The 27,535-nt window shown below is 43.8% G+C and overlaps 3 protein-coding genes across 4 annotated transcripts in view; all 3 read right to left on the bottom strand.

The window, feature by feature from the left end:
- LOC137874536 (protein Dok-7-like) overlaps positions 1 to 2,941 on the bottom strand; it is a 29,247-nt gene extending 26,306 nt beyond the window's left edge. For both annotated transcript variants that reach the window (XM_068713268.1, XM_068713269.1), the window contains exons 1-3: positions 2,737 to 2,941; positions 2,599 to 2,644; positions 828 to 1,058 (exon numbers count right to left, since the gene is read on the bottom strand). In XM_068713268.1, the coding sequence (XP_068569369.1) occupies positions 828 to 1,058; positions 2,599 to 2,644; positions 2,737 to 2,790 (331 nt within the window). In that variant the 5' untranslated portion in view covers positions 2,791 to 2,941. The remainder of the gene's footprint in view (positions 1 to 827; positions 1,059 to 2,598; positions 2,645 to 2,736) is intronic.
- Positions 2,942 to 3,484: 543 nt separating this feature from the next.
- On the bottom strand, positions 3,485 to 14,656 carry LOC137874886 (hepatocyte growth factor activator). Its single transcript, XM_068713861.1, has 14 exons — positions 14,247 to 14,656; positions 14,080 to 14,143; positions 13,449 to 13,542; positions 11,631 to 11,704; positions 11,400 to 11,540; positions 9,989 to 10,120; positions 8,957 to 9,067; positions 8,450 to 8,624; positions 7,843 to 7,940; positions 6,605 to 6,869; positions 5,492 to 5,631; positions 5,049 to 5,189; positions 4,737 to 4,879; positions 3,485 to 3,741 (listed from the first exon to the last, which is right to left on the bottom strand). The coding sequence occupies exons 1-14, from the start codon at positions 14,310 to 14,312 to the stop codon at positions 3,568 to 3,570; spliced, it is 1,818 nt and encodes a 605-aa protein (XP_068569962.1). The 5' UTR covers positions 14,313 to 14,656; the 3' UTR covers positions 3,485 to 3,567.
- Positions 14,657 to 15,982: 1,326 nt separating this feature from the next.
- Positions 15,983 to 27,535, bottom strand: part of LOC137874534 (regulator of G-protein signaling 12-like) — a 32,711-nt gene continuing 21,158 nt past the window's right edge. Inside the window, exons 8-18 of the mRNA XM_068713267.1 lie at positions 27,007 to 27,189; positions 26,755 to 26,905; positions 25,806 to 25,903; positions 25,381 to 25,566; positions 25,066 to 25,139; positions 24,833 to 24,959; positions 24,263 to 24,359; positions 24,013 to 24,071; positions 23,429 to 23,540; positions 22,655 to 23,218; positions 15,983 to 17,193 (exon numbers count right to left, since the gene is read on the bottom strand). Of these exons, the coding sequence (XP_068569368.1) occupies positions 16,913 to 17,193; positions 22,655 to 23,218; positions 23,429 to 23,540; positions 24,013 to 24,071; positions 24,263 to 24,359; positions 24,833 to 24,959; positions 25,066 to 25,139; positions 25,381 to 25,566; positions 25,806 to 25,903; positions 26,755 to 26,905; positions 27,007 to 27,189 (1,932 nt within the window). The 3' untranslated portion in view covers positions 15,983 to 16,912. The remainder of the gene's footprint in view (positions 17,194 to 22,654; positions 23,219 to 23,428; positions 23,541 to 24,012; positions 24,072 to 24,262; positions 24,360 to 24,832; positions 24,960 to 25,065; positions 25,140 to 25,380; positions 25,567 to 25,805; positions 25,904 to 26,754; positions 26,906 to 27,006; positions 27,190 to 27,535) is intronic.

The following is a 27,535-nucleotide window of genomic DNA, read 5'->3' as shown; positions in this document are numbered from 1 at the left end:
CAGGTCGGGAAGATGAAGCAGAAGCAGAAGCATGTGACAAGAAGACTACATAGTCATGGTTTTATTAGGGGATGGTCTGTGACCGTTTATGTGTTAATATTTATCTGTAGTTTAAATCTTAGTTTATCCATTCAATTATAAAGAAGTACTACTCCTATTGGTGTGACTCTGTCCAGCCCGCATCTTCAAGTGTTTTCATCTCTCATAGTACAGCTTATGACATTTTAACTATAGATCAGAATGTGTTTTTACATTTTGTTTTCATTAGAGTAGCCTCAAATGGCCATAAGCAATTTAGAAAATCATCAATAACCTCAATGAAAACACCCCAAATACGTCAGCAACTAACTGCATCTTGCAAAGTCAAAAGAAGCGTACACATAAATTAATAATTGCTTGCAGATGCATCTTTCTGTCATCATGACAGCTAGGCATTACTGTAGAATATGAATTTGCACCGTGTTGTTCCCTTGCTTAAATGTCAGGAAAGTGCAGCGTTTACAAAATGCTGCAGCTGAGGACAGTTAGCTTGTTTATCTTGGGCTCTTTCCTTTGATGAACTTTAGAGCTCCTGCTCTAGAAAGGGGTAAATATACTAACTTGTGATTAAAACAGCAGAGTACTTTTCTTGTTCTGCAGTCAATTTCAAACCCTGACAAGCCTGCCAGCATGATGGATGAACTAATCGGCTCGTTGAGAATTGCTTTGATTCCAGTATAGTGCGGTCAAATGTGGTATGTTTCTGTAAAAGCTCAAACGAATCACCTTTCACCGGAAGTGAAAAAAGGACTAAACACCGAAACCGAAGCACAGGCCGGTCTCCCCACCTTCGCCGAGGCTGTACCGTAGGCGGGCGTCCCACGCCTGCAGGGCCTCCTTGCTGTCGAAGCCCAGTAGAGCAGCCTGGTTCAGGCAGAGGATGGCCAGAGTAAAAGCCACACCTTCATACCACTGTCCCGCTTCCACGCCGCAGATCTCCTCCAAGGTGACGCTGGCCCTCTCCTTGCTGCCCTGCGCTTTGTCGGACTTGTCTTTAAAAACCAGCAGCACGAGGCAGTCTGGAGGAGACGGAGAGCAAGTACGAGTCACAATAAATCCAAAAAGAATACCTCTCGTGTCTAAGAAAGAGTCTGAGCTGAATATGCAGTGATTCGATTTTTGTATTATTTCAGACGTAACAGTTTTCGGAAAATACCATCCATAAAATCCATAATTAATTACATTGTCAAATACTAATACAATGTATTCTGACACACAGTAGCGGTTGTAGTGTTCTGTAGTCTTTTGGCACCTTCAAACAAGCAGTGTCAACTGACAAAACAAGACAGTGTGTGTGCGTGTGTGTGTGTGTGTGTGTGTGTGTGTGTGTGTGTGTGTGTGTGTGTGTGTGTGTGTGTGTGTGTGTCTCTCACTCCCACACACACACGCACGCACAGCTCTCAACCCACACAACGGAGGCATGAGCGCAAGCAGCTGTGATAACAGTGACATCAAAGATCTGAAGAGGAGCAGCACTCCACCTCAGTCTGATCTGTGGAGCATGTTAAGCTGTCCAGCGCCAGATATCCAAAGAAACCTTTCTGAGTAATGCAATACAGCCACTTCATCACTTTCAAGCCTTGTTTCTGATTCGTAACGCACAAAAAGGCCAGAGGTAAGGTTGGTTTAAGACAACCTCGTACTCAACTTCAGGCAAGCTGAGACTCTCCTCAGTAAATGTGACAAAACAACAAGTACTTAGAGCACATTCATGGTGCGTCTAAAAATACAGCGGGGCTCAGTCTTCAGCAAATCAACGTTGAGAATGAGCTCAAATGAGGTTCAGTAAGATTTTGAACATGCGGAATCATGTTCAGAAATATTTTTAAATATGTGGTCGTACGTGAGCCTTTGTAAAGCTGAGGAAAATTGAGGCCAGTGAATGTGAAGGCAAAAAAATGTGTACAATAAACATTCAGAATGTCAATAAATCTTAAACAGTGAGGTTACACAAACAAATTGAAGTACAGACACAAGGCAGGAACAAGTGAAATGAATTAATAATCTCATTTACAAATAAATACACTGATGCATATTTCAAATGACATGAAGGACGTTTGACCGGCCTTTACTGTCAAAACCAGGGCAAACATTTACACTTTAAATGGACTTGTTTAAAAAAAATAAACTTGTAGATTCTGCTCTGAATCTGTATTTTCACAATAAAACTTGTTTTCCCTGAGAGATGAGTAAACTTGGGAGTTTGTCAACACATCTAACTTGCTTTTCAACACAAAAACAAGCTTTTACTACAGCTGGACTCTCCCGTGTAGTTTTGTCTCGTTTATAGAGGGTTGAAATCTATGAACCCTTATTAGAGCCCTGAGGGCAGACGTGTGGACATACTGTGCGAACCAGGCCTCGTCAACACAGAGAGGGTCCATGCAACTGGACAACACATGCACGATAGCAGCTGATTACTTAAACGTGCTAGCTTCCTCCAAAGTTGCGCAGCAAACATGCGCATTCGTGTGTTTACCCCACTGCGCAAAACTTGTAACAAACCATAGATGAAATGTGGAAAAGTGACCGGTAATAAATACGTTTGTTTTTTTTTACCTGCCACAGGCGACGGCTTGCGAAGAACGAGCCACCTAGTTTTCCACTGTGGGAGAAAGCAAAAGTAAAGACAAACTTTTTGTTTTTTAACGAAAGTGCGTTGCATTACTTCAGCAGAAATATTGACACGCTAAACACCTTTTTCCCATCTCTGAGTCTGGCATATCCCTCCACGACAACAGAATCCGTCATCTTCAGTCATGGTTCCTGACAGCTGCACAGTCGCTGCCTGAATGAGAGGGTCACTTTCAAAATAGCTGCTCTCTCTCTCTCTCTCTCTCTCTCTCTCTCTCTCTCTCTCTCTCTCTCTCTCTGCTTGTGGGCCGCAAACTCGCCCCCAGCAGGGCACGTGAAAAAAAAAAAAAGGGCTTGACTAGTGTCTGTCTGTCAGTCAGTGTACCGGCCTTCCAGTGCTGCTGCCACCTGGGCTGGTTTACACCACCTGCTGCTGCTGCTACTGGAGGAAACGATCACATGGTTCTCATGCCACAAATACCACCTTTCATAAGTGGTTCTGACAGTTAGCGAGAGTCTTTACAAACGCTGGTTTAGGAACTATGCACACAGATATACATTATTACTTATCTATTTCAGAAAGGGAATCAGGTCGCATCATAGTAGAAGTGGCCCTTCATATGTGTAAGTACGTAGTACACAGAGGTTTATATCTATAACTATAAATGACCACATCCTCTGTTGAACATTTGAGTGACCTCGCTGCCAAAGCATTTAATATATTTAAACCATAAAATCAAAGTTATACATATCTGTATCTTTGATTTGAAGTAGTTGAAAAACTCATAAAACTGAAAGCTTTATCAAGTCATTAAAGGTTTATTCAGTCACAAAATGTTTCACAGTTAAAAAAACAACCTATAAACTTCCACAAGCATGACAAATAAAAAACTGTTAGAATACAATATAATACAACATCTTATATATTAAAGCTAATGTCCGGGTGACGTTCTTTCATGAAGCCTTGGGTTTGCGTGCGATCACAGAATTGATCCAATCCATATAGTTCACCACTTTAGTGTAAACACCAGGTTTTCCAGAGCGGCCGCAGCCCTCTCCCCAGCTGATGATCCCATACAGGAAGCTGACGTCATCCCTCGCGCAAGCCAAAGGGCCCCCGGAGTCGCCCTGGGGAAACACATAAAGTATATACAGTTCACACACATATACGTACACAGATCAAAGCAGAGTCACACTAACAGCTGAGTCACACACTTTGAACCTAATTCATTCCTAAAAAGTGCACTCTACCAAAGAGGTAAACAGATAACTGAGAGATTTAGTTAAAGAGGAAAGGAACTTCAATATATAACACATGGCAGGTTGAGTCGGTAGTCTAACTGCCCTCTGGCTCTTCACTCAGGGGAATCTCTGCTGAAATCTGAAGTGTTGTTCCATTACTCTGATGCCTTGAGTCAACGTTCTGATACCGACCCTTACAGAGCCAAGGGAGGAGGTCAACAACTATGTGGGCTCTGGGAGTCTATGTTGCCCAGAGCACTTTATGATCAGTTGTAATTTCCAATACTTCAGAACAATAAGGGGGGGGGGGGTGAGCCGGTTCCACCAGCTCTTTGTTAGTTCATATTCAACCTGACACTTTCGTCAACCATTCATGTTGCAATGGACATCCATGACTCCTCATCATTTCATCCCATTAGAAGGGAGCTAAGCCATGGCTTTGTCTAGTGAAGAAATCTCTCCTATTTCAGATGATACATTCATATCCTGTCCAGCAGATACCGGATACCCAGAATGTTTCCCCATCATATTGCACCCTGGCAAGCAGATTATGTCAGTCTGTGATTCATGGTGCATGAGCTGACTTCCACTGTTTAAACAACATAATAGCAGTCTGGACACATTCAGTTTAGATGGAGGGAGCGATGTCTTTCAGGGTGGACAGATGATTTACATGCAACGTGACATTTCTCAGAGCGAAACTTGGTTAAATACAATAAACAGACAAAAACGTTTCATTCATAATCAGCCATCTGAGCCTGACAGTGCCAGTGATGGCACTTTTTAGTTTGACATATATTGACGATGAGGAATTGTGAGGACGTAACCATCAACCTGGCAGCCTTGGATTTGATGATCACCGTCTCCGAATGTTTTCCTACCTGGCAGGCGTCGACACAGCCGCTGAGCCCCGCACAAATCACGTCAGCGGTGACATGGTTGCCGTAAACCTCTGGCTTCCTACAAGCTTCGTGAGGAATCAGCCTCACTCCGGCCTCCTGCAGACTCGAGTAACCCTCGGCCTCTGTCGAAATGAAAGCAGGAATAACGCATCACATGTTAATGTGAACAGGGCCTGAACAACAGTCTAAATGTTAGAGTCCTGCTCAAGTTTAAAACAAGAAACTCATGTATCGTATGGATGTAGATAGGCGTTATCACGAGGACACGGCCACGATTCCCTCATCACTCACTCTCATACATGTGTCCCCAGCCGCTAATAGTACAGCAGTAGTCATCGGGGAACGTCATGCTTTTGTCTGGGAGACAGATGGGTCTGATGAACGGGGTTCTCCTCACACAGCGCCCGTCCTGCTTCGCCAGTTTGATCAGCACTGCCAAACACAAGACGACAGACGACGAAAAAGAGCAGTTAAAATGATGAAACAAGTGGTAGACTCGCAGACTCCGCTGCCCAATGAAAACGCCACACCCAACAGCCAGTGCATGTGTGTGTGTGTGTGTGTGTTTGTGCGGGGGAGAACAGGGACACAGCTGCTCAGTGACGCACAGCTGTGCACGCAGACTGCGGTCTTTAGTGAGTTTGTGTGTTTCCGAATGGGGACAGGAGGTCTTCTAGTTTATGTGAGTCACTAGTGTGTGTGTGTGTGTGTGTGTCCACTTAATTAATGCTTACCAATATCATGTAGCATTGGATTGAACACTGAGAACTGTTTTGGAAAGATGTACTTTTCCACTCCAAATGTCCTGGTGTTGGGACCGGTGACGTTGAAGTTCTGCTGGCCGAGCACCACTCGAAGCTGAGACCTCGGGGGGCTGCAAGGGAAGACACACACAATTTCCTTAAAACCTTGATCCCCAGAGGGTAAATCGCGGGATGCCGCCTCTCTTCTATCAATAACATTGATGGGCCGTAAAAAAATTCCAGGAATGCACAAGAAATATCTAAATCTATTGAGCAGATTTCCATTAAATATATCTAGTACATGGATGCTCCCCAGAGGATGAACCCTCCCCATTTCAGACCTGATTTAATGATCTCTTTTCCCCTCAGGACAAATATTAACACTTTGAGACCCAAGACTCTAATAATAGCTCAATCTCGAGCACGCTGTTCTTTATGTCGTGTTTGTACTGTGGTGTGTAAGGAACATTGTGGACTCTTGTTCTGTTTTCATTAGTTCAATCAAGTCCCAGCTGATACCAGATCAGTTTAGCAGTGACAGCATATTTAAAAGAAAGCCTTGCAGATATTATGGTCTCTATCCTTTTTTTTTAAAAAAGCCTGAAAAACTACTATGCATTTTCAATCACTGCTATTAGTGTCCAATTCAATGATGTCATGATTTAGCTCTTTGAACTTGAGCAATGGCAACAAATGCCTGTTTGCTGACATCAAAAGGGAAATGTATGCACTTGCGTGTAAACAACATCTGCGCGTGAGACGTTTTTAGGTTTTCCTCGAACTGCATCTCTAAATATAGGGCGTTCATAAAGCTGTGATGCTGAGGAGTCAAAGTCTTTGAATCACGTGTCTTGTTCAGCTGCAAAGGTCAGAAAACAGTTCAAATAATGCTCCCCTCTGATCTATGAATGCTTCCTGAACAATTAAGGTTTCATGATGACTCAAACTGAGCGCTTTCGGTCTTTTATATACAGGCTGAAAAGAGCTCCCAAGGACATCAAAATGACTTTTTTTTTCTGTCCCAAAGTTTCAGAGGCCCTTTTCTGCAGTGACATAAATACAAACACAAGCTTCCGTTGCAGCTGAAGTGCACCCAGGACATACTTGCGGAAGACGCAGTGAGCTGCAGAGACGATCCAGCAAGAAGAGACCAGGGTGCCGGCGCAGAAGTCCGATTTTCCGATATAAATGGCTGCCATCCAGGGGTGAGTTCCCGGAAGAGCCGAGTTTCCGCCCAGTATCCGCCCCCTGGCTATGGATAACCTCTTCTTGTGCTTTTTGCCGCACACGTGCTTTTTGGTGGTCATGGAGGGGTTGGGTCTTTTAATGGGAGGCAGGACATTAAACGGCATAATCCTTCGAGAAGAAGCTGCGTGAAGAAAAAAGTTAAAGCGCGTGATTATCTCAGACTTAAGTGGCATTATTGCTACAACAAACTACAATGTCTTAACAGGAATTAGAACTACAACTAACTACTACAAACCGGTCTAACAGCTAGAATATTTTGCTACCACACTCCCTAGAATACCTCTTTTGAATATTTTCGTGTTTGTCGCTGGCTCATTCTCCCCTGCAAGAAGCACAAGAGAAAAGCTGTTCCATAGGGTGAGAATGTTAGGGTAGCAGAGCAACCCCATGCTTTAAATCATACGCTTGTGGATTCTATGCATACCCCTGGCATCATGACAGACGGTCAACTGCGCCAAATCCCACTCCCTACATAAACGATTGGCAGCACCTGACGCGACATGTTGATTCAGGGTGAGTCATGCCTTATTCCCCTTTATCTCATCGAGCCCACGTTATTAAAAACAAGCTCTGCCAAAAACCAGTCAGCTTGGCTGAATTCCACGTTTTGGAGCAGCGTGACTCCACACAGTAGCTGAAGTCTCCGCCCTGCTGTCTTTATCACGAACGCTGGACTTCTGATTAAAAGTCGAGGCATTTATTGAGGCGTCGAGCGGTTTTTGAATTCGTCCCTGAACGTGTCACATAACTGAGGCTGAGAATAAAGATATTGAATGATGCATTGAGTGGCCTTCGTGAATAGTCTTAGCTTTTCATTCCTTATAATGACAAGTTGTTGAGGTACGTAAGAGAAAAAAAATTACCCCAACAATAAGGCCAACAATAACCAAGGCCAATAATCAATGGAAAGACTTCTTTAACAAATGATGAAAGCAACATCAAGCTGTTTTATCTGGCCAATCTAACAGATATATCACGCTTTACCAATATGGAAGAGCATCAGTGTGTACCAATGCATTAGTTCAGTGATGAAACCAACTACGTGACCAAAAGAAAAGACTACAAAACTCCTTTCATGTGCCCCGTTTACTCACACACAGGCATCACACAGGAGGGGACGTCGCAGTACTCCCAGGAGATGGCGCCGTCATTTAGGGTGTAGCACCACGGCATCTTGTCCTGATCTGGGTTCCTACACACACACACACACACACACACACACACACACACACACAGAAACACAGTGGACAGAGTGTGTGTAGGTGTTAGAACACAGCTAAATGGCTTACAGGGGGGGGGGCTCCATCGCGTTTGAATGTGGAGGATGAAAATGATTCAGTTTTAATAATTTTTAGGAATCAAGTTTCACTGAGCTGCAATATGAAACTTTCCCGGCAATGAAACTTGTGTGCTAGTGTGTTTGCTTGAAACGGGCTTTTCTTTGATCTTTGGGACATTTTCGGTGCGCATGCCATATGGCTGCTGGGTAGTCATAGCAACAACGAATGAGGAAAGCTGTAAGAAATGGAAGAGGAGCGAATGTGGAGTAGATTCGTTTTTTTTTGACTATACACACAGGCTGGATTTCACATAAGCCTACAAACCACAACATCAACACAACATCCACTCAAAGCAGAAGCAGAACCTTCGCCTGTCATGTCGCTGGCTACCAGAATTAGCAGGACGTGTCAACACACACACCTGCAGTAGGCGTGTTCCCCGAGGCCCTTGAGTGGCGAGGCGACCACCGTGCCCACGTGGAGCTCGTTGTACAGCAGGTCTGAGTTCCACGCCACGCACCTGGCGCCGGACACCGTGGTGCCCACCAGCCCTCTGTAATCTGTGCCCCTGCTGTTATAGCACTCGGCCTCCGGCTCTGCACACACACACACACACACACACACACACAAACCACAGGCGGAAACAGACAAAACAAAAAATGTCTCAAGCATGTCTCGATTTTGCAGTACAACACAAATATGTAAACAATATGAATGCAATCAGACAATTTCCAGATGACCGACATCTTGCTTTCACACTAAAGCCACTCTCTGCATGCTTTGACAACAGTTACACCAACTGAGTGCAGCTTGCCCATGTCTTCTCCTGCCATCATTAATCAAACCCGTCGTCACGCACACACATGCATGGACACGCATACGTGACAAACACACGGGACGGATAACACTAGTCCTGCTTTTGACTCACCGGAGCCACAGTACGGACCGCTGTGGCCGCCTCGGCAGTTGCACACTTCCTTGCCGGTGGCTGTGATCATTCGACACGTTCCGTCATTCTGACAAGGGTTTGAACGGCACACTGGACACACAGAGGAACACCAGGTCACACATACATACTCTATATTTCCACAAGAAGCTTTATACCCGAATATGTCTGGTTTACAAAATGGTTTAACCCTAAAATCAAAGCGAGTCGTACACACAACATTCACTTATCGTAAATGGCAAATTTAGCTCTGTTTTTGGTTCTCAGGTCTCCTTGAGAAAAATTTGGAAAAGTCAAATTTCATTGTAGAGTCAAGTCAAAGGGCATTCAGGTGCGTTTACTTTGAGGACAGATTTCTTTCCCACCGTAGAGAATAAGAAAAGCCCCGACCATCATGACAAAAAACAGGTTTCGGCTCAGCGAGGATGAAACCGTTCTCTTTTATGTCAGGGAATCTGTTAAAGGCCCATGAAGATCTCCCCCCCCACATTGAGATGAAAGCACCTTACGGACCCATGGGGTGTGTCCTAAAACACCATTCCTGAGTCACAGTGAGTCATATAATCTGTCTTTTCTTCCTTGGCTATGTTAGTCGTGTAACTATGGAGCTGTGATCAAAGAGAATAAGCATGTCTCCGGGCGGGAGGGAGACCTGACACTCGTAGCGTTTGAGGCTTGATAAGCATGAAAAAGCTTGTGAAATCCAAAAAAACATAAAGACGTCGTTCCTTAGAGAGCGCTGATCTACATTTAGAGTCAGTATTTTACAGGATGTTAAGTATGAAAAAAATGCACCGTGTCTGCCGCAAATTCAGCTAATTCTTAGAAACTACATGTAGAGTAAAGAAAGCTCACTTAAGTGACAATCAGATGAACCGTTTGAGGAAGTGCATCGGGTTTAAGTTGTTGTAAACACTTCCCTTATTGGGTTTCACTCTCATCTCAACAAAAGCAGACCGCAGAGCAAAAGCAAGACACAATTGAAGCAGAACAACAGCTGAAAGCACATCTTACTTGTGTAGCGAACTCTTTCACACTTGATTTCCCCCGCCACACATGTGCACTGTTCCACATTGCGGAGGTGAATTCGTCCCCAAGACTCTCCGGTGTCATAATAGCGCAGGTGTACGGTTTCATAGCACTTCTCTGAAAAGCCGACACAGACACATAAAAGGCATTAGGTGGAAATGTGAGAGGAGATTGAAGAGCTCAATGGAGCGTGCAGAGCAAAGTTTGGTGCCTGAGCTCGATTCTTTCTAAGTGGAAACATGTTTGGGTGTCTTTTTTGTTTTTGTTTGATTGTGAGCAATTTAAATGGCTTTGAAGGTAGAGTGAAACCTCTTTGCAAATGACTCAAAACGGAGGTCTCCGAAACGAACGAGGGAGTTAAGAAAGGGCAGAAGTAGAGCGTGAAATTTCATTCTTGATCTTGGAAATCATATTTGGCAAAAAAAAGAATCAAAATCAAGAGATATTACCCATGTAACTTCATTATATTACAAAGTCACATTTAAGACTTTTTAAAATAACATATATAGGCTTTTTTACCCCCTGAGCCACAGCCATCTTAGTTCTTAACTTTTACCAAAAGATTTCAAACATCTCACTGTCTTCATCAGCAAATGGAGTTAGTTCTGTTGACCCAAATGTAGAATGGAACGATGAAGACCATGAGATGCGTTTGAAAGCTCTGGGAAAAAGCCAGTAAATAGACGCCGCGTTGAAGGGAAAATCTGCCACCTTTTATGTGGATGTCCAGTCAGTGTCGATGGTAAATGTACAGAGCTGAGTTCTCCTGCTTGCAGAGCCTCCCTGGCTACCTGGAGGCGGAGCCTAGAAATCCAAAATGAAACCGTGGTTCTTCCTTGAACTACGTCACTGTTACATCCAATGACGGCGCTGGATGCAGAGAAAACAACAACTTTTGCAGCTGTGAAGGCAGCTTTCTAAGCCTCTATAGCACACACTGAGGAATGCATTGCTTCAGTCGACTACGCTGATTGGACTCCACATAAAAAAAAAATCTGGCAAATCTTCCCTTTATGATTATATTGGCAAACTGCTTTTCCAGAGTTCAAGCATTAACAGATGCTCCTCTTTCATCAGGTCTAAAAATAAATAGTGAAATCGCATCCCTGTTAGCCTGAGTTTCCTTTAAGCATCATGAAGCTGATGATGGGGTTTGTTATTTCCTGTCAGGGACTTTTGTTTCCTTCGGCAGCTGTCAGGTGATTGGCAGCCAAATGTGCACAATGATATGAAAACACTGAACTCGGGCACAATGAAAAAATGATTGCAGAGAGAATATGACAAAACAAAACAAAACAAAAAAATTGTTTTAAGATTGAATGGAGGATACACATGACAAAACAGTAGTATCATACTTGTCATTCATAAAATAATAATAACCATCAGTTGTACCTACTCTGCTCACAGAGCGTGCCGGCGAAGCTCTCAGGACAGGAGCACTCAAAGCCTCTGTGAGGGATCAGAGCGCAGACGCCTCCATTCTGACATGGATTCTCCCGACATGGATCTGTGATCCTGCGTGACGTGTGGACAAAAACTGAAACACAGCAACAAGGAACACAGTTACAGGATGAACAATACAGCATCATGGTTGACTGATTAAATGCACTGCGTTTAGTGGACTAACCCTCTGGCTGAGTTTTCTCTGGTGCACAGAAGCCCCACTGCCGGTCTCGATCAAAGTTACTGGTGAGGGAGCACCTGCGACAGAAGAGACAGAGATATAATACGAGCACCAGCTCGTCACCTGGGTTACAAGTGGAAGAAACATTTCACCTGAGTTAGAGTTGGCCAATAGGACCATATTATAAACCGTCAGAGATCTCTCCGTTTAACAGCCCAGGATGTGTGAGGCCATCCTGAGGATTATGCTTCAGTGATATCACGTTATAGATCGCTTCCTCAGTCGGTCAGTTTGCCACTTGGACTGATTTATGAAGACATTCATGGTTTTATCTCAATGACTTTGTTTAATCCCCTGACTTTTCTTCTAGCACAACGTTGGCATTAAGTTCTGAGTGAAATGTCTCGACGGCTATTGGATTGGTTGTCATTAAATTCGGTACAGACATTAACTCCTCCCACATCTTTTAGGATGACTCGTTACCGTGACGGTGACTTTTTCTCAAGCAAGTTCAAATTTCAATTTGCCCAATACTTTGGTTTTTGATCAAATAACTGAGAAACTAATGACATTCCCATCGGCTTCAACCGTACTTATTATGTGTCAAGTGCTCTATAGAAAGTATTAGCATGCTAAACTAAGATGGTTATCAACATTGTCATTATGATCACGGATATTAGGATTTAGCTCTAGTACAGCCTCACTATCTGGTTATTTTATACAATCATTAAATCATTGATTTGTCTGAAAATGTAATATGTTTATATTGTGACATGAAGCTACTTGTACCATGAGAGAGGATTGTATCCACCCCTAAATGACATATTTCAAACCTACAAGTACTAACAGGCTGCAATAACGATCTCTCTGTGACGGAAATGCTGCACTATTTCAGGTCCAGTTTTATTCTGAGAAAAAAGGAAAATCTTTCTGAAACATAACCTCACTAACTCTGTCAATCATCCCCTACTTGAATCAAAGGAACGTCAGCGGACTTCTGGACCGCTCACTGCATCTGCGGTACATAATGACCAACCTATCCTGACGCTGAGCTCATGAGCACATCACAAAAACACGCAGAGTCATATTGTGTTAACTTTATGTGTAGGTGGACCAGAGATGTTGGGCCATATATAATTGCATTGATGTTGTTCCAACTTGCTGCTGGCAGCCACCCTTCTCCTCTCAATTCCAAGGAGTGATGACTATAAAGCCCTTCAGCAAGTTTCTCCAAAATAAAAAAATGTAATAAAAGGATGATTTTGTAACTATGTCGCAAACTGAAGCGAGTAAAAAATGCACCATGATGGTTTAACTGTGACAGCTGTTTATCAACCCTTGGGATAAACTGCAGGAAGTAGTAAAAGTGTTATGAACTACAGCCATCGTCACAGTTTGAGATGGATTTTCTACAATCTGTCTTATGTCACCTTTATAATCATCTGGTTATAATAACATCAGAGAACGATATTCTAGTTGGGGCACGCAAATCATTATAAGGCCCATCGACGCTTCGTCAATGAGCAATTTACTGAAGCAAACGAGCTCCTTACCTCATTAAATGTAACTATTGGGCGAGTCATACAAACGCCTGACGTAACACCTGCGGTCTGTGTGAGAGCGATGTAGACAAGGTGTGTAGCTTATGTCTGAATGAAAACAAATATGACGACGCAGCACTTCTACCTGTCAAGTGTTGAGCTGTCTCTTTGTCTAAGCCGAAGTGTGTGGTAACTTCGTGTGGTTGCACGCACATTAGTGGTGTGTGTTTGTGTAACCAAAACAGCGGAGCCAGATGGGTCGGATCATATATGGACTCACCATGGTTTTGAGGATAGGATGGTGAGGCAGTGATGATGAATCCTTCCACCCTGACGAAATGGGAATTTACATTCTTTGTCCGTTGTAGTAAGAACTGGCAGCAGAGCAAAAAAAACCCCAAAAAAACAGCTTGTTAGTGATTTCAAATGAACACAGATGGGCAAACGCACAAAAGAGGGAAATCACAAACTGTCTAACAAACACATTTGTGCAGTTTTCCTCACACACAAAGACTTCTTTGACTTTGTACATAGCTGTGACCTGAAAACAATACATCCATGATCCTCTTATTGGATAGCTAAATCATCGGAATCAGAATAAGAAAAGGTGTACTGCCAAGTGTGTTTGCACATACACGCAATTTGACTTGGTGATTTGTGCATCACAATAAACATGAAATAAAAACATGAAAATTCACAACAGAATACGAAAAAAAAAGTGTACAATCAAGTCATGCGGTTATAAGACAGACCTATAAAAGCACTTTAGCTTTACGTTGCACCACTAACTTTCTCTGTCACTTCAGCTGGAAATACATCACATTCACTGGCAGCTCAACGTGCACCCCCCCCCCCCCCCCCCTCCCTCCTTTCTCCTCTAAATCAAACAGACGACTGAGGTAAAAACCTACCTTTCCGGATCTCCCTGAACGGCTCTTTGGAGATGACTGTTTCATACGAAGGGACTAATACGCGCTGAAATCAGGGAAGATAAGTTATTGCACTTTTTCCTTGGTTTTAGCGCACGCAAAACGGATGAAAAAGACGCACAGGGGTGCGTAGGAAGGGTGAAACTTACCGCCCGTGTAGTGAAAACGCAAGGTAGAAAAAGTAAAATAAAGTATGCCATCATGAAAGTTTGCATCTGCTGGTCCCTGGTGTCCGGAGAAACTTGTTTCCAGAAGTCGGACGAGGTGTCTGTGCGCCTGTCACGTTATATCAGTCAGTTTCCGAGTCCTCAGCCTGGTTTTGGTCATAGGGAACGTGGGAAACCCTGCAAGTATTATCCTGTTCCTCACAATTTCAAGCTGTATTGAGTAAACCCGTTGCGTCATTGGGCTTGTCTATCTGTGAGGCATCCTATATCCCGGCTGGTGTTCCCTGACGCCCACGGTTTATCACTGTGAGTTATCAAAAGAGGACAAGTCTAAAGTTTCCAGAGGCAGAGGCGGCTGATGGTGCTGCAGTATCCCTCTTCTGCAGCGTCGAGGTCCGTGTAACGTTAACGCGTTACTCTGGTGTCACTCACGTTATTTTTTACCAGGGTCCCATAATATAAACTTTTAAATCGGTTTAGAATGTATCTTCTGGTTGTTGTTGTTTTAAACAGTTTTTGTTAATAAAGATGTCTACTTTTGACAGGTAACGACAGTGAATATAACGGTCACTTAACCTTAGCTAATGGGGCTAACGCAATTTAAGCTATTAGTTTACGCAATTAACGTTAGCATGCTAAGCTAGTTAGCATATACAGTAAGCTAGCTAGTTAGGTATGAGAGATAACTTAACTTGGACATATTTACATTGACTTTACATTAAATAACACTTCTCACATTAGAGCATGACAGATGATTAAGCTAATATAAAAAATGCATACGGATTTAGGGTTGAACACTGAAATCAATCGTATTAGTCTTTAGCTAACATTAATGTTAATTCCACATAGTGCAGTTTTGTGGCATTTTAGGTGAAACCTATCAGTATTTTAGCATGCTTAGCAGTTAGCTTAAAGTATGATGACAAAACGTTCCCCTGCAATTTTACTGTTGCTAACAACCGTGACGACCTGTCAGAGCATGTGACCCAGGCAGAAGTAGCTAATGTTACAACAAGAGATGTTACTCGGGTTGAAGTTGCTCTCGCCTGAATTAAGTCCCACTACACATAGTGCCTAAGCGGCTATGGGAGCTGGCAGAGAAGCAGTCTAGACATAAAACCATCCACAGGTGGGTCATTAGGCTAAAGATAAAATAAGTCAATTTTGGGGGTGTATCAAGGAGTTGGAAGGAAAAAGCTGCAGTTCTAATGACGCATTCATTAATAGCAGTGCCTTTGAAAAAGGGAAGTAGGAAAGTGAAGGGCCCAACCCTCTCACATGCAGCACTGTTGTCAGCATTCCAGCAGTAACATGCTGTGTCAAGACTAACCCCCCAGTCCCATAGTCTAACCTCTAATTTCCACCACCTGTAACAATCTCTCCAGATGCTGGGCTAAAAATACAAAGAGCAGGCTGGACGACTGAACAGCAGCTCCATGTTGGACAACAAATCCTCAGCTGAAGGTAGTGTGTTTCCAAAGAGGAAATTGTTCAACTAAGACAACCATTTCCCGTCAATTATTGACAATTCTGACTAACTTAGCAAACACATTTAGCTGGCCAAATATGACAAGCAGGAGAATTTGGAGCTGTGAACGTCTTGCGTAAGACTTGGGGTTATAATCAAAGTATTTCAAGTATTTTTTATAAAAGGATGTTAGAGGTTAGGATGGGATGGTAAAGATGTCCCTACTGTCAGAAATACCAGAATTAATCATATACATGTACAAAAGAGAAGAGCGTCAGCTTTTTTGGAATTTACAGCCAGGAAAGCTTTTTAATCATTTAACATGTGGACAACCTCAAAACCACAGAAGCAGGAAGTACAGGCAACAAAGGTACCGTCATTATCTGCAAAACATAGGAATGATATAGAGGAAATATTTAAATATGCATTAAAAGTGTGATTTGCCTCCCTTTTGATCCTTAAAACAGAGTCCTGTCTAGCATATGCTCCAACAAAAGTGGGTACCACTTTCTAATAGGGCAAGAGTTGAAAAAATTCAAACTCAAGGTTCACTTACTAGCTTTTTTCTTAGCTTTCAACTGCATCTCACAGCCTTCCTCAGCATAAGATGAGCTGGAAAAGCTAGTAGGTGGACATTAAGTCAAGATTTTTAAATCAAACTTTATAAATACTGTTAGTTGTAATTAATAGCTTAATTAATGGTTAATCCCTTGGTTTGTACATTTTGTTCGCTAACAACTTACTTTTTAGTTAGCCATTTAATTCATTTTGATGGTTTATTAGAAAGTAAAGACTTCATAAAACGATAAATAAACCCACTAAATCACAACTTATAATTGCAATGTATGCTTTACTTAGAAAGTAGTACCCATAAGTTCATTCCCGGCTTCTTCCATGGTTGTCCTTGGTCTAACATGGCTCTTAATAGATTTGCTTTGCACGTCATTATTAAACTAAACCATAACAAAAACATATCACTGTCCAAAAATCACAAACAGTACTAAAAATCAACAAGAACACGCCAGAATTCGTAACAAATATACAATATCTATCACTGTAATATTGATTTTTTTTTTTTCTTCATTTTTTTGGAGTGTACATGCAGTCCATCGTTAAACTAATTCCCTTTCGAAAAGACAGTGCCTCAGGCTTAAAAAGTGCAGCAGTGGGGGGTTTCCCTTTAGACAATTGTGGCCTTGTAAAGGTCCGTCTTGCAGTCCTTGCCCTCCGGTGCGTTGCGGCCGTTCTGGGGCACCTGGGTACTCCTCAGCTTGCTCTGGCACTGCCGCAGCTCAGCGACGTAGCCCTGGAAGCTCAGGCTGAGCTCAGAGTCCTCTCCCTGGGACGTTTCGAGCGTCCCCTCCTCCAGATGAACCCCCTCCACATCCATCACCTCCTGAACCGTCTGTGCAGCGTCGGCTCCGTCGGTGGGTGATTTGGTGTCAGCGTTTGGGTTCGTTCCTTTAGAGATATAGACAGACACGGAAGATTTAAGAGGAGTTGTTGCATTATGGACGGCCATGGTTGAATATTTGTGAGCGTGGTCACTATGAGTTATCCCTTTCACATTTTACATCGTAACTTAATCCATTGTTTATATAGAAATGTTGATGACTTCAGCTTTAAATAAGCAAATTAAAACAGGCAAACAATTTTTACGTCTTGCTGTCAAAAATATATTTTTACATAATGGTGACTAAATATTGATACAAAAAAATTGTCCCATCTCTGTGCAGCTTTGACTCACATGGACCTGCAGGCGACTGAGCTTCGCCTTCTCATTAGACTGCATGATGACCAGATGCTTAGCATGAATGTATGAGACGTCAGAGGATCTAAGAAATGGAAACTCTGTCACCCATGGCGCGGGTGCACATGCATTTTAACTCTACGCCGCTCAAATGAACACATCAGTTTAATATGTGTGTGTAATCTGACAACTGTATAGCTCTGTAATCTGGACAGCTGTTGTCAAGAAAGAAAAAACACAATGACATAACTGCTTCAGCTCAAACTCGCTGCACTCGCTTGCCAAATCACGGGAAAGAACCGAAGGGAACTGCAACAGGATTAAATGTATTCATTCATAGACTTGTTGTCACATGTGCTGTGTTTCAACATTACCATTTGTGCTTGATTTCAAACAATTCGGGACTGCATGACCTCATCAGACACAAGTTAATGAAACCTTAAAATCACATTTAAGGAGGGCGTGTTGTGCATGGGGACCCCATTTGTCCCCGTCTTCTCATGCCACTGCACTCAGGCGCCTACAAACCCAAGTTTCCGGGATGCGGGCATTACAGGGCTATGATGGATAAACTCTCCACTTCTCATGTGAACCCTGTGGCCCCTCAGACTCTAAACACAGAGGCCCGAGTGACTCAAACACGGAACTTCAACACATAGACTCTCCTAGCTCTGCTGACTGTGATTCACTGCTGTTCAGTGCAGATGTAAACACAGCCTGTGAGCTCCAACAGCTGACCTTCCACGGACCCTCAGCCACAGCAACTTTAACCACCGAGGGGATCACCAAACATATTCAGGGACTTTTCAGCAACTGTCTGAAGACATGGCCCTGACGTGTGTAATTAGAATTTAATATTAAATATATTTAATAGAGTCGATGATACATCAACATGAATCTCTATAACGGGGGTTTCCGAAGCATGTGATTTATTGATGCTGCTGTGCAGAGTGGCAAGGTGACGCATTTCGATAAATTGGGCTTTGTCGAACTAAAAGCAAATTGTACTTTGGACGTCATAAATGTATTCATCCATCCACCCTCTACCCTACTCTCATCCACTCCCTGCACCCACGGTTCCCAAACCTGGGTATCAGGACCCCTCAAGGAGTTGCAAGATAGATTTTAAGGGCAATGAGATGATTTTAGGGAATACAAAAAATCCTTTATCACCTAAAATTTGTTTATATTTGCAACTTTCCTGTGAAATACTAGATTTTACCTCTTCAGGCTTTTTTTTGAAAAGATAAGCAAAATATAAAAGTAAAAATCCCTTCTTGGCTCAGGTCTTCATTACTCATAATACTATTTAACCCATGTCAGTTATCTTCCCTTCTTTATAAAGGGTCCCACGTAGGACTAATTGGATTCATTATTATAATAGTTGACTATCCTACTGTAACCATTGAGCCACATAGTTTTATTTACAATTAAGGGCTCAAGATCACTTTGAGATAGTTCAAACATGCCTGGTTTTGCATACTCCTGTCTCTGGAAGAAGGGAAACTCCAATGCGATGTATTTGTTTTAAATTATATGGATCAGTCTGCACCTCTTGCCTTCTCTACATTATTTACCCAAAACTTTTTCTCGAACATGTTTTCAATGTTCAAGCTTGCTCTCTTTGCTGTGACGCGTGAACATGATGCGTCTCCCGTGGAGAGTCCCGTCCACAGGCACCTCAGCAGCCCGGTGCTGAGACGGACCAGCCAGATTGGAACGGACCCAGCTACAGTCCTCACTGAGGCCGACTGCCAAAGATCTGCGTCGAGCCCTCCTCTGACCGCCAGATGGACGATAAGGCTGGCCCAGGGTCAGAGGCTGCCAGCTTTGAGAGCTGACACAGAGACACTGAGCCTTATGGTCCCTCAGGTCAGGTGTGCGGCTGAGTCATTACAGAGTACTTTTTGTAGATAGCATTATTAAAAAGAATGTCCCATTTACTCTCAAGAGTACTTTAATATTCTCGTATTGGGCCAAACCTTTCCTCTGAATTAAAACCTTCAGCAACTAACTTCTGACCCTGACTGTGTAGGAAAAGGAAACTCAATTCCAACATAAACATAAATTCTACAATTTCTTAATATTATTTAGCATGAAACTAAAAGCTCATGGCCGCGAGTTCAAATCAGTGGTATGAATGGACTTACACTGTGTGATGTCGCCCTCTAGTGGGCGGCCTTATCCCCACCAACCGGGCCTGCTGACCCAACGCTTGCCAGACAGGGAGAGGTGATTACAGCCGTGATTAGGAAATGATTGTGGTAACAACGGGCAGCAGTTCTCAGTTCTGGTCCCTCTGGATACAGACCAGAGGCCTTCTGGTTTTGATTTTAGCAGTCTAACTGGGGGATAATTCACACTTGATATGCCAAGTAAATGCAACTACCTGTAGGGCTAGAAGTACTCTGGGACCTGGTACTATAGACTATGCTTTAGAGCCACTGTTTTAGATGCAAATGCTTAAACTGATGTCAGGGTATATTGTTTTTTTAGTACAAAATAAATTGCACCCCCTAAAATAAATCAGTGTGGTCTATAAACAAATCTTAATGTGAGTTTGATGACTTTGCAGTACAATCAGAGGAAACAATAGTCACATTATTTTAATAAAAGTAGCTTATTTCTCTAAGCAACATTACTTCATATGAAGAAGATTTAGCCAGACTTTATCCTCAGCCTTTCCACAGTACTTTATTATTTATGAGGAACATGTGGATCCGCCTCAGCAGCAATTATTTATTCCCTCGTAACAGCAGAGGGCGTCGGTTTAACGGTGATACAAACTGTAAATGAATGTCTGCAGCGGCTGAAATCAAGCAGACTGATGCGGTAAAAAGAGCACAACTGCTCCTGAACCACTGTTAACTCGTGTGGACCGACGGCCTCTTGACTTTCTTCAGTGGGTGGTTTGTCTCGTAAACACATAATTAAGCCCGTGAGCATGACTTTCCACCGGAATTTAAAAAGTAACAACTTCATAAAGTCTCTAAAAAGTGGAGGCGTGTTAACTCGGATCCCTCACAGACTCAGAGTTGGAGGTATACAGGCCTGAATCATAGCTCTGGTTCTATTTTAGCTGGTGGGAGAAAGGGAGACGGAGAGAAATAGGCTGAGAGATAGATGAAAAAACAACAGTGACAGTTTCTATCTGCAGCTCAAGTCAACTCGTGGATAAGGTTACCATGGCGCCCAGTGGTGGGAAGAATCAGGCTGATGCACTTAGCAACCAGAGAAGAGGAGCTCCGATCCTTCCTCGCCGTCTTGTGCGTACATACCTTACATTAAAGCCTCGCTATTAATACAAGGCAGTAAGCTCAGAGCGAACACGCTCGTGCACCTTCGATGATGTGCTTTGAAGTGCAAGGGACTCGTCAGCTGTGTTGTTGGCGAAAGATGTAGAGCGTGATTATTTTCTCTTCCTGTAGAGTTCACAGGGTTTCGAAAGAAGCTTTCCTGGGATTTTTCAATAAAGCCAAGAATCAAAAAAACAACATGTTGCCTCTAATTGGATATCTGAAGACAGAAAGCTTTTGGCCTTAGTTGATGTATTCCCAGCAACTGTAGAAAAAAACCCATCACCATTACGAATCAATTCACCACTTGATTGTTTACATTATGTCAGAAACAAACACAGTGGAGGAGTGGGGAGAAAATGACATGGATGGGGAAATAGAAAATGAAATCCATCTGCGGGAGACGATGATGATCTAGCACTCCATACACAAAGAGTCGACACACAACGGCAAGCTTTGAAAACACAAGTTTGAAAGAAGACGGACTCAAAAAGACCCGAAATGCCACGCTTAAGGCAACACACAACAGGAGCGGTGACCCCATCAAATAACAATACACCGAGCAGGTGGACCAAGCGGCGTTTTAACGACGCCTCACAAACACCGACACACTGAGCAGAACACACACACACACACACACACACACACACATATACACACACACACACACACACACACACACACACACACAAACACACACACACAGAGCGGCGACACACAGAAAAGTACACAAAGGAGTGGGAGCTGATGAGAGGAGAAAGCCACAGGACAAGAGTGAGACAGAGCTGAGGGAGAAAGGGGAGGAGGCATGCGGAGGAGGAGGAGGAGGAGGAAGGCGGGGGAGAAAACTGAGCTTACAAACGTGTAAAAAGACAGACGAGAGTGATTTCCAATTCTAACATTTATTAGATCTACTCAATCACAGGTACAGAGTTTATTGGCAGTGATTATCTACAACAGGCATCTAGAGAGAGGGAGTGAATGACCCGGATAGAGAATGACGGGCAATTCAACAATGTCACCAGCGCTAAGGAGCACTTGTCCTCCGGTGACTAATTATTTTCGCCATTGCTCAATTTGCCGACACCATTTAATGACTCACCGGTTTGAGAGATGGAAAAAAAAAAAAAAAGAAGCTTTTTGACATTGTTGAATTGCTCTTAATTGAGATGGTGGGATGGAGAGGAATACAGTATTTATATTGTACTGACTGTCAGCAGCCACAGGTCCAACACTGTAAAACAATTTCATGGGTCTGGTTTGCTACGATGTTTTTCTAATTGCACATAATGAACCCATATGCCAGGAAACACAGCTGCTAATCGCATCACTTTCAGTTGTTCTCAATTCACCGACTGCAGTGCTGTCCAATATTGATCATTAATCTGTATGCACTATGCATATATTATTAATATCCACAACCTCTGCAAATCAGTTACATCAGCATTCTCATGCACCCAAAACTACAAAATAAACTGAATATCTAACTGGGATGAAGTCATCCCAGTCATGTGGCGAACCCAACAATTTGTGGTGTGGGAAGTGACATCCAAGTAAACGTTGCTCACTGAACAAAATATACACATCCGTATTTACAAAACGAGATCTGAGTGTAACTAGGATCAATCACACACATGCTTTACTAAGTTTAATAAAACAAATCAGTTTAAATGAATGGCAAACTGAGAAAGTGTCAGTATCAATTTGTCATTAAAGTGCATCAGAGTCAGTGTAGAGGGAGTTTAATGGTGAAGGTGGTCGGGGTGAGACCACCGGGGGGGGGGGGGGGGGGGGGGGGAGGAGAGAGAGCGCACGCATGCACATACCACACACACGCAAACACACGGAGCACTGGTTTATTACACTGTAGAAGTACCTGAACTGGACTTTCCCTCTCCACCCGCGTCTTGAGACTGGGGGCAGGGCGTTGGCGGGGTGAAGTTGGCTTCGGGCAGGCTGCTGTCGAAGGACGGCATGGGGAACGGCGATGGAGGCAGCAGGGTGCTGTTGGGGCTGCTGATGTCGCCCTCCCCCACGAGAGTCAGGTCGTTGTGGGCGTCCTCCTCTACGGTGCGGAGGATCGGCCGGGTGTCCAAGGGCCGGGGGATGGGGGAGAGGTGGGTGCCAAAAGTCGGGTGGCGAGGAGGGGGCATCAGGCACCGCCTGGTCCCGGAGTGTCCGTTGGCGCTGGAGCTGAGGGAGGAGTCCAGGCTCTCCGAGCGAAGGCTGGCGGTGAGGGCCCCCCGCAAGGAGATGCCGTTCTCCCGACTTTGTTTCAGGGAATCCGGGGTGGAGCAGGCCAGGTCAGAGGAGGCGGAGCAGGAGGAGGTGGGTGGGACTAGGCGCAGGAAGTCGGGAAGCACCAGGTCTTCTTTGCTCAGGAGTCCGCGCTGGTCGTTGGCTCGGGTGCTCTGCGCCCGGCTCAGCAGCTCAAAGAATTCTGCAAAACAGACCAAAGAGGTTCCCTCACTTAAACTTTCCAAATAGGTGAGCTCCTGGAAGGAAATGATTAGTTGGTTAACATTCAGCGTAGCATCCTCACACCTGACGGGAAAAGCAAAGCAAAGCAAAGCTAAGAAATCCACCAATAAGTCAAAGAGAGAGAGAGAGAGAGAGAGAAAGAGAGAGAGAGAGAAAGAAGGACATTTACCTTCAGCTTCATCTATATTAATCTTTTTCTGTTTTCTCTTTTCCCCTGGGAGTGCTGAGTCTGGTCCACTTGCTCTCAGAGAAAAGTCCTTTGGTGTTGACCTCTCATCTCCCTGCAGATGCAACAATAACAATGCACTCTGTTAGGGGATGGAGGGATGGGGAAGGGGAGAGGGGGAGGGTCATAAAGGGGAGGCTAAGCATGAGCTGCAGAGCACCCTACTGAGCAGAGTGTCCGGATTTACTGACACCCTCGTGTAAAAGATGAGCCTCGTCCATCTGCTGGCTCTCCGCGTCTTTACCGACCTTTCTAGCGTCCAGACCGAGTGCCAACTGCCTACATACGGTGCAATAACTCAAGCAGGGAAAGTGAGCAAGTGAAGTCAGCCACAGGCAGTGTTAGGCCAAGGAATACAAACACATCGGGAACCCACCAACTTAAAGCTTGTCAAAAGATTGTAAATGTTAATAAAGATGAATGTGGGATGTTGCATAAGCGGCGCAGGAGCGGAAAGGGACAAAACACCACACCGGGACATTTTCAAGCCACATACATATGAGAATAAAGATGTCGGGAGTACTTACTGTGGCAGAAAAACTTCTACTTGGAGGGTGGTTTTTTAGGGAGGACGACTTAGATTTGTCTATTTGAAAAGAGAGACGGAGAAATTAATGAGAGAATGAGACAAAAAAGAGAGGAGAGGACATTTTAGAAACTGTTGTTTACAAGTTCCAGTGGGAAGAACTATTTTTCATATCCATTTCAAATTTGAATAAGTTCTTATTTTTTTTGTCAGTTTGTAATATTTAGTATTGCTATATTTGATGGTCCTACCTTTCCCTGAAGCTGGGTCGATTCGATCCAAAACAACTCGTAGGCCATCCAAGGTCGATATGGGGGCGCCCAGGTCCAAAGGCTCAGTTTCTCCGCTCTAAAACGAAACACAAATCGATGGTCAACACGTTACAATCTTCACCTTTTGTGCAGAACTCTAAATATGGAAGAAATCCTCTTAGTATGTTGAGCACAAGGCTGATATTTGCGTTCACGAGCCTTTGTTTAATTTATAAACTATTCCTCAGCTCTGGATTACTGTATAATACTGTTATAATGCCTGAAAACCCACAGGACTAAAATAAAATCTTCTGGCAGGGGTCTGCGGGGAGGAGTTGCCATGTTTAAGGAGTGTCGTCATTCTTAATTATAGCCCTGGTGCTCCATCTTCAGAGGCTGGGCTGAGTCACAGTGCTAACCACTGTGTAGAGATGGAAAAGGATGCGGTCTGACCATGATACTCCACCCTGTGGCACTGTCACACACTACACAGGCTGCTCCCTGGACACACACGGAAGCTTCAAAAAAAAAGAAAAGATTAAGGCATTGTAGCCACCGGGGACGACTTACTACTTTGGCCACAAGATCGCTGAGGTGGAGGCCGTATTTGGCCACCACGGGACGCAGGACCTCGGTGACTGGTTTGGTGGGTTTGGCTTTAAGCCCCACAGAGCGGTTAATGGGTACCAGGTCCAATCTAAAGAGCACAAGTAAATGTCAGCACAGACTTAAAAGCATGCACAGAATAGGTGGCTTTCAAAAGAAATTGACAGATCCGGCAAACTTTGATTAATTATTCATACCTGAACAAAGTCCGCTTCTCCACTCTCAACTCTCGAGAGCTGAGGGTCATGCAGTCTTGGTCCAACACCAAAGGCTATGAGCAAAAAAAAAACAAAAACTACCCATTAGCAACACATAAAGCGGCAGTAAAAAAAACTAAAATATTGTCCACTTTTAGAAATCTTTTTAATTCACTTTGGTTGAATTTAGGTTGAAAAGTGCTAACAATGACTCCTTGCAAAATAGCGCATGTGTAAATGGTGAGTGAAGAGGAGCTCGCAGCAGATGTTTTTAGCGTTTATCAGTAGTTTGTTGGCGGCGCTTGCCTCCCTCACCTTCTCCCCTCCCACCAGGAAGAGGTCAACAGCAGCCATGTTGATGCTGATGCTCTGACAGAGACCTTGGAGGACTTCCCTTATGGAGGCACCGGGCCGAAGGCTGATTGAAGAGCAGGACCCGTTGGGCAGCACCACGCTGCAATGTTTGGGGGAACGCTCCCATACCGAGTGGCGATTATCAGACTAAGCAAGCAAGAGAAAAAAAAAAAGAGTAAAGATCTAAATTATGGCTTTTAAAGTGTTAACGATACACAGATTCAGTTGAAATTGTAGCTAGTTTTTCTTTACTCTCTGATTTATGCCATCCATAAACAATGAGTGGGCTGACAAGTAGAAACAACCTACAACTGTGGCCTGTTATGATGACTTCACCAGACACAGGGCTCTGTGTTGCCATGGTGATCTGTCCAGAGGAATCTTACCTCAATCTTGCCAGCAGAGCAGGAAGTGGCCATCTCCAGACTGGTACCGGACGACAAGGAGCCCTGGGACTCCCTCCGCCCATTACTGCCCCAGTAGTCTGCACAAAAACCGCACAGAGGACGATGAACCCATATGCAGATCAGAGACATCAGCACACGACGTGCATTAATCTTAGAGGACACGTACAATATGTAACACCAAGACAGCGCCAAGCTGTAGCACGACTTATGATCGTATATGACACCATTTGTGATTAAACATTAAGTGTTTCATTAAATTATAGTGCGACTACATTTAGTGAGACATTTATGTTGAAGCACCTGCGTGATATTTGGTTCAATTTAGCCAGAATCCACTTGATTGAAATGGAGATAATTAAGATGGGAGCAAAACGGTGCTGTCTGCAATGTTTTGTACACCAGAATGACTACTTTCAGAGAATATTTACAAACAAAAAGATGAGGAATTGTTAGTTATAATTTCCACAAAGTTTGAAAGTGTAAAAACTAAATCTGAGAATGACATTTAAGTCAAATGAAGCCTTTAAAATAAGACAAACTTTAAGATATAATTTGATATTATAATAATCAAAATCCCAAACGATGGTTTCAAAATCAATATCATATCAACTTCATTTTGGCATTGAGCCACCTTTTAAACTTTGGCCCTTTGCGGACAACACTCTCTCCAGCGGGTCAAAATGCCAGAGTTGCAACAAGTATGTTTCTGCTCGTGTACCGGGACTGTGTATGCAATACTGTGAGGACTGCGGAGCGGCTGTGTTTCTACGTGCCTCCCCCGCATAGAGTTCATGGCAACCCTGGAGCTGTCAGCGATTTTGGTGTCTAGTTCAAGGACACATCAGCACTTTGGAAGTTTGTGTGTTGCAAAAAAAAAACTTTAAAAACTGGAACCAGAAGGCAACGGGATAGTTGATCAGATTGTTACCGAGGTTAATGTCTCCTATGTCCTTCTTCTTCGGGCCCTTCCCAAAGCTCCTGTTGCGTGACCACGAGAAGAAGATGCCGCGTTTCTTGTCAGCGCTCTCATCCCGGCTGTCTTCATTCGGGGACCTCCCTGACCTCTGCTTTCTGGCCTCCTGTCGGTTGCAAAACGAAAAAACAAAAGATTCGAACCCTCGTACCGGTATGGCAAGCGAGGACCAGTGGCTTTGACACAGTCGAAAAGCAATAGTGTCACCTTTTTGGGAGTGGAGAGGGCCGAGCGGTCGGAGCTGGCGCTGTGCTTCGAGGGCGCAGGACTGCAGGGGATCTGGTAGGGGTCCGGCAGGGATCGGCCGTCCACCTCGGCACACATGCACTCCTGGTAAAGCGAGGACTTGAGGAATCGCGAATAACTGTCAAACTTCATCAGGTTGAAGATCTGTAGACGTAAAGAGGGCCGTTTGTGAGTAAAACAAAACAATGATGGAGAGGTAAGAGGTGAGAAACACGTGAGGGTCCAAAATAAAGGAGTGAGGAAGAGAAAATGACACACAGACAGAAACAAGAGAGAAGAAACTACTAGTGTTAACATATGGTTACAGCTGATGTTATGACAGATCTCAACAGTAAGCGTTTTATCATGCTCGTGCGCAGGCTGAAAATATACAGAACACTGACTGCGTGTCTATGTGTCAGTGTGTACAGTAGGCACTAAATTCTCCGTGGGTGTACGCCAGTTTGTGTTTATCACTCTTGTAAAGGCTCAGGGCCCTTTCGTAAACAAA

The sequence above is a fragment of the Cebidichthys violaceus genome, unplaced genomic scaffold (assembly GCF_023349555.1).
Source record: "Cebidichthys violaceus isolate CVI_PGR_0920_01 unplaced genomic scaffold, fCebVio1.0.p SCAF_19, whole genome shotgun sequence".
NCBI lineage: Eukaryota > Metazoa > Chordata > Actinopteri > Perciformes > Stichaeidae > Cebidichthys > Cebidichthys violaceus.
The sequence above is the reverse complement of the archived record's forward strand: the minus strand, read 5'-3'. Positions and strand labels throughout refer to the sequence as shown.

Bases quoted from the DNA above. Each gene is read 5' to 3' on its own strand.
- LOC137874886 (XM_068713861.1), bottom strand. From the start codon at position 14,312: ATGCAAACTTTCATGATGGCATACTTTATTTTACTTTTTCTACCTTGC. The intron at 7,941-8,449 runs GTGTGTGTGTTG...GTGTGTGTGTAG, and splicing joins GGGGAACACGCCTACTGCAG to GAACCCAGATCAGGACAAGA. The intron at 4,880-5,048 runs GTGAGTGATGAG...TCATTTCGACAG, and splicing joins CTGGGGACACATGTATGAGA to AGGCCGAGGGTTACTCGAGT.